Source organism: Chanos chanos, chromosome 5 (genome assembly GCF_902362185.1).
Source record: "Chanos chanos chromosome 5, fChaCha1.1, whole genome shotgun sequence".
NCBI classification, from domain to species: Eukaryota; Metazoa; Chordata; class Actinopteri; order Gonorynchiformes; family Chanidae; genus Chanos; species Chanos chanos.
The window spans coordinates 20,986,983-20,993,898 of record NC_044499.1 but is presented as its reverse complement, the minus strand read 5'-3'; the positions used below and the strand labels follow the sequence as shown (position 1 = coordinate 20,993,898).

General features: G+C 40.8%; 1 protein-coding gene across 1 annotated transcript; it reads right to left on the bottom strand.

Annotated features, from left to right (window-relative positions):
* Positions 1 to 220: 220 nt before the first annotated feature.
* ro60 (Ro60, Y RNA binding protein) lies at positions 221 to 4,931 on the bottom strand. The gene is made up of 8 exons (XM_030774765.1): positions 4,340 to 4,931; positions 3,821 to 4,041; positions 2,466 to 2,612; positions 2,026 to 2,163; positions 1,821 to 1,937; positions 1,311 to 1,427; positions 941 to 1,087; positions 221 to 373 (listed from the first exon to the last, which is right to left on the bottom strand). The coding sequence occupies exons 1-8, from the start codon at positions 4,929 to 4,931 to the stop codon at positions 221 to 223; spliced, it is 1,632 nt and encodes a 543-aa protein (XP_030630625.1).
* Between the last annotated feature and the right edge of the window lie 1,985 nt (positions 4,932 to 6,916).

Below are 6,916 nucleotides of genomic sequence, written 5' to 3'. Positions count from 1 at the left end.
ATGTTCCAACACTAAGATCTGATCCAGCCTGCTGGACCCCGTGCACTTTGATTCATACCGGATTCCCAATTGGTCAATTTCTACTTCTTTTTTTTTTTTTTTTTGCCACAGGACTTTTGTGCTTTTTTTGGGTAAGTCAATGCTGTGTGACATAAGTCGTTCTTGGATTCCTTTTTCATAATGTCTGTCCAGGCAGGATGGAGCCTGTGCAACGTCTCTCTCAAATGAGATCCAGGGCGAAGTTACGGATTACTTCCACAGCCCTAGAGTCAAATCCACAAATATCCAACATACCTCGGTCATCTGGGTCGGCTATGGAGAGGCTGTTGGTGGTCATTCCGCACACGATCAGTTTGGAAAATATGCCGAGTTTCTGACAAGACCACATAAAAAGGAAGCAGTTAATCACCACGTCAATTATATGAAATCAGTCATCTTAACCAGACTTCACTGACCTCACTGAACCATCACAGGCTTGGATTCATGTATTTTGCTTTGCCCAGATCTTTCTGTCTGTCTAAAATCTGTCTCTCAGCCAAATGTTTAACTTACTCAAAACAAGACATTCATTCCAATAATTCTAAATGCACAACTGCAGTTCAACAGTATTATTCATATCAGATCGATTTCAATATGCAGATGCACCAAGATCACGATAGTCAAGCGTGAAATGGAACTGAAGTAGTTTCACGGCAGAATCCAACCTGCATTTCCATTACATTTTGTTCCTTTACTTTATGGCCTGATTACATTTTGTCTTTTCACTGTGTGTTCATTGTGTTAAAACAGTATTTTCTCTTCATAAAAAAAAGCCCTTGTCTGAACACTTCTGATAAAGCATTAAGAAAAGCTTACACAAGACACACTTTGAAAACAAGCATTATACTGACTGACAAGGTTGTTTTCCTCTTGTAACAGTCGCATGAACGGACACACTTACTTGTCTGTACATCCTGAGCGCCTCCGCAGGATTAGCCTTGCCAAACCAGGTCTCGTTGTTGGTGAAAATGATGAAAACATCCACAGATTTGTTGTTTTCTGAAGCCCAGAGGATGGGCATTGCACAGTCTGTGCTGCTATAAGGTATCTGAGAGACAAAGAAGTGTGAATGACCTCTACAACTTTTGAATAATGTGCCACAGAGTCACTTTCAATTCACAAAAGAGTAATAAAAAAAAGATTTACATTAACCTTTCAACAGATAAGTACTCTAGTCTGTATTAAAGGCTACTTTTCAGAACAGGAGTGTACGCCAATTGGATGTCATGGTGTGGTTTTCTGATGTGATTTTATAAAGGAATAGTCCTCACCTTGATCAGCTCTGCTGTAACCTGCAGAAGAGACATGTCCTCAGAGATGATGCAAGGAACAACGGCTCCTTCAGAAAACACCAGTACCTGTGCATCAGCCTCAGTTCGAGCAATCACCTGAAACAAACAATGATTTGCAAGCCACATCAGCCACAGCGTCATCAGACCATATGTGTATGTATGTTTGTATGTGTTGGTGTATGTGTTGATGTATGTGTTGGTGTATATATAGTAATGAGAGTGTGAAGATCTGCAGAAAGAACTGTAAAGCAAAGCAGATTAGGAAAAAATGAATTCTCTTCGCAGCTTTGAATTGACAGCTCCAACCATAAAGATCACACGTAGCGAGAAATGTGCCAAAAGAATTCCTTTATGCTTCTCCGTTCTAATCTTGAAAGTGTCATCAGACCAGGAATATGTTTGGAATCTGAACAATGCGTCTGAGAGGTCGAGAGCGCCGTCCGTCGCTGATGAAAACTTAAGACTTAGCTTTGATGAGTGTAGTCTTACCATGCTCATTGCCGCAGCAGCTGTGGCTGCATTCACAGAGCTTCCCAAGGCAACGCTGCTCAACGAGGCGCTGACATCCACACTGACGACGTACCGCTTCCCCGTGGGCTCCACGTTCTGCAACCGCACGACAGGATTACGGTAAAGAAAAACACAGACGTAAATCTACACACCAGCTGAGTATGGATTGATTACATGCACTCACCGCCGTGCATTTGGTAAAAGCGCTTTCCAGAGCACGAAGGATGTCTCCATCAGGCTCCCATTTCAGTTTCCCTCTGTTCCCATGACCTCTCTTATAGTTTTCCAAAGCCACGAGGATAGTAAAGGGGTGTGTTTTTGCCTGAATTAAAAAAAAAAAAAAAAAGGCAACACAGTCACTTTCAATTCACAAAACAGTAAAGAAAAATAGATTTACATTAACCTTTCAACTGATAATTACTCTAGTCCATTTCTGTATTAAAGGCTACTTTTCAGAACAGGAGTGTACGCCAATAGGATGTCGCAGTGTGGTTTTTTGATGTGATTTTATGAAGGAACAGTCGTCATCTTGATCAGCTCTGCTAGCCAGCACCTCTTACTAAGGTGCTAGACCGTTAACATCAACTATATCATTCATGTGATGAATGCGTCTGTGACTGTCACCTTCTTGAGAAGAGTCTCATTCTGGATTCTCTCACAGACAGCTGCAACCTCACAGCTGCCTGGTGCCAGAACCTTGTCTGCCGTCATCTTTCCCAAGTGTCTCATCAGAGTGGTCACTGGCATTTCTTTCAGCAAAGCTTTCCATACCTAAAATAAAATGGTCATAAACACAACAATCAAAGGCACAGTGACAGCAGCTAGTCATATTTTATCTTGGGCTTTTATTTAAGTGTTTCTCAACTCAATACACAAAAAGTATCAAAAACCTCGTCCACGGTTCATTCTATCAAGTGTGTTAGGCCAAAAAACATTAAAAGGATTTTTCAAACTGAATTTCATAGTGCGATCCCATGACTGGAGCTGTGAACTGCTTCATTTAACTGTTTAACTAATTACCAGTCAGGATTCTACATATGACCTTTTTTTTGTTCTGTAAGAGACTGTCACGGTATAATGGATTAGTTTCTCTAACAAAGATTAAAGCTAATGCTTGTGGCAAGTTTTTTTTTTTTCCTCCAACGAAAAGTTTCACTCCACATTTCATTATTATCCAGGACAAGAGACAGTTGTTGGAGAAATAAGGTGTTTCTTTGTTTTATGATAATCACTGTGACAATTATGAAGCCATTTTATGTGAGTTAATCATTATAATCATTTATATTAAGATTCATAACCATATAATCATTTGTATTAAAATAAATATTCAAGTTCTTTTTATTAAAAAAGAGAGAGAGAGAGAGATCTCTGAATGGTGGAAAAGAAAAGGTACTTTTATATCGTCTCTGGAAACATCTGCAGGTGCGTGGTCATTGAAAGAGAGTGTAGACGGTCAAATGTTCAAGGTAACATGGAGTGTTTTTTCTGTCTAGTACTGAGGAGAGCAATAAATATTGGTGACAGATTCAGATTATTTTAATTAAAAATACGGGCACAACAGAGATAATGGTGTATTACAGAATGGACGGGGAATTTACAAGGCGTGACCAGCAGGTGCAACCAACCGAAAAGAGATGACACGATGCATATTCTGTTTTTGAAATTGATAAGAATTTGTTGTAAAAAATGGTGCTTTGTGAATGCTTCTTCAGCCACTCCTGGGACCGGCTCAGTTTGTTGTATGCTTTGAATTCATGCGATAAACTTAAACTGCATCAGACTCAGAACACTTTGATTATTTATTTTAAAAGAGAGTGAACAGTGTGGTCATATCTGGCCCAGGCTGGGGTTCTTCACCCACATAGTCTGATTCACAGTTGCTGATCCTATAACACAACTGCAATTATTTTCAAGGGAGCAAACTAGTGTAGAATACTGGTTTCTGTACGATATTACAGAGGAGTGAAAATAATACAAACCTCTTTGGACTTCAGGTGGTTTGTCAAAATCTGTTCCCTTTCCAGTCTGTTCTCCTCAATCAGATGGATAACCTCCAGCTCATCAGTAGAGTGCTTGGCCTTTTCCACACTTTCCAAATATTCAAAGATTCTCACAATTTCCTCTGAGTTTTCTTTGTCAGCATACAGTTCCCGCACCTCCTTCCATCCTTTTGTGATGTACTTGGTGATAAAAGCAATTGCTGTTTCAAAACACGAAAATCTGTTAGCCAAAATAAAACAAAATGAAAACAGTTCATCAATCCAAAAACTACGCAAAATCACTGAATCATCGAGATTCTGAAAATATGTATAGTTCAGATCAAATATGTAATTAATTCAGCTACACCAAAAACACCCAAACGCATCACAATCAACCAATCCCTAATCAAAGTCACAAATAAAACACACCAATCAGTGTCACATGCTCTGTGCTATTCTGATTTATGCATATGTTGTTATGGAATGTTGGTGCACAGAGACATCCATACGCAGCCTCACCATCATTTGCAGGTTTCATATGGGAGAGCCTAAGCAGGTCCTGGTGGGACCAGCCTGCCCTGTGCTTGCACTTGGTCACAGCTTGAGCGAGGGTCATAGCGTCCTGGCTATTGTACCAGTCCGACACAGCTTTGCGCAAAGCCCGGCCCCACATGCCTCCGTGCATGCCCTCCTTCAGCTCCTTTTTGTACTGGACGAAACAGAAGAGTTGTGAAGGCAGGCGGCACAGTTCCTTCAGGGCCCTGAACGCAGCCTGCTTGGTTTTGGCATCTGAGTGCTGTGAGCAGACAGCCAGCGCAAAGAACGTCGGGTTGGCTCGGACAGCCGTGCCCTCCAGGCCGAACCGTCGGATCTCCTCCACTGCCTCGCACCCTCGTCCATCCTCAATGAGCCGGATCAGGGTTAGGGTGTTCTCCATGCCCAGTGGATGATCCTTAGTGCTGTATGAGGCTGTCTCAGAGCCATAACAGAGGAAGCGGCGTAGTCGGGTGGTATCTGTTACTTCCCAAGGTTGTGTGCTGAGAGAGTTAGGCACCTGGCCCCCTGCACTTGGAAGTTGGTCCTTTGTAGCTGTGCATCCTGATGACTCCATAGCAGTACCTATTTTCGACCAGGGAACAGACGGTTTGAAGGCTAATGTTAGGCTACCACTACCAAAAATAGTAAGAACCGACAGTTGCAGTAGAAAAATTACAGTTAACACACTAATTGTGGTCCGTAATAAGTAATGTCCGTGTCATTTAGCTCGAGAAGTTGCGATCTTAATCATTCCCATCAAATTCAATTGCAAAACAGAAGAAACAACTGAAGCGTACGGTTAAGACCATCTCAGAAACAACAAAATTCAGGAATGTTGGAGATAAATAGTCATGCGCTCCTGTGGTTAAAAATCGTATGAGCAATGACGCAGAGTTGCCCGAAGACTACAGCGGAGACAACTGTTGGAGCAACGTTAGTTAAATGGCTGATTAATCAAGTATGCTGACTACCGACATGCGATTACAAATTAGTCTGTGGACGAAAACAGAAAGCTAAAAAATATGACAGCATGCCCAGCAAAATGACTGTCTTTAGTTGCAACATTAGTAGCTAACAAACCATGGAATTCCGAAGTTCTAAGGGTAGGATACAAAGGTAAATCGAGCTTGTAGATACCAAGATGGCTCAAGATGCCGAGGTAGTAACGACTATTATGCAGGAGTAAGCAATTTGTTACATTTTGTTAAGTCAGCTTATGCTGGCTGATTGAGCTGGCTAGCGAATGTTAGCTAAGCTGGCTAAAGTAATCTGTCCAGCTGTCCCTGCATCCGCCCGGCAACCTAGCGACCTCTTTGCTCATGGCGACTAACACCAGGAGAGATGGGAACCTTCAAGTAATAGTTCAGCAAACATTCAGTGATATATTCAAAACAGCAAACATAGACTCGCAGCTTAAAGGCGCACACAAACAACTTGAAAACTGGCTGACCTGCCAACGTTTTTAAAGAGACTTCAGCTAGCTTAGTTAGCTATGCTAGCTATCACGAGTCACAGACCGCGATTTGGGATGCTGCTGGTGCTGCGACCGGGCACAATAAACTCAACAACTCCTACTCTGGCCTAGATAGATCTTGAAAAAAATAATTTCGAGTGTCTTTTCAAATTTGAATGGTTTAAAATGCCTTAAAGTCTTTACTCACCACAAAGTGCTGTTGTATCCTAGTATTTTATTTAATTTCAAGGGTAATTTTCCGTCGCAGGATCCTCCCCGAAATCCGACAGACCGTGACAACAAGGGGTAGCCGAAGCGCAGATCCAAAACCGCCTGTAAACGGATCCACCTCCTGTACGATGTCTCCGCACAGACTGTTGCTGTATAGGGTCTAACTTAGTTAATAGGTTGCATATCAGAACACTTTGCATAATAGAATATGACTGAACTCACTTGATTCATTCAATTGCCAAACATAAGTGAATCATCATCATCAACATCTACAACTCCACAAACCTTTTTCATCAATTGAATAATTCCAGGGTATTTATTTCATTTGGTTTAAAACAGCGCCATCAAGTGCTAGTTGACGTGTAAATACAAATCAGTATTCAAAACAAAGGCTAGGTGGTGTAACCTACGTCTTGAATAAAAGGTCTATCTGTATCTTATTACAAAATTATATTTTAGTATTATTTATCACAGAGAGAAAATGATTAAAAATACAACTTCTTAGTTTTTTAAGATACTCTGTATTTCTAAAATAGGATTGCTTTGAAAAATGTAGAATAAAGGTGTAATTTTCTATAATCCTGAACCCGTTCTTTCATAAATGAGTCCGTTTCTGACTGTTGTATAGTAATGTTCAGATCTCTTGCATGGAAATTTTGAGGCCTTAGATCAGTGTTTCTCGAGACTAATGGAGCAGCTAACTAATCAGTGAACACTTTATATGGTTATAGTGGCCACTATGAATGACAAAAGACCAACATAGGTTTGGTCAAATCAACCTATGTTAATGTAACGCACTGATTTGAAGCACAAAAATAATGTAATAATAATGAATCACCTGCATATTTATTATGAATATACTGATAAACCAGGAG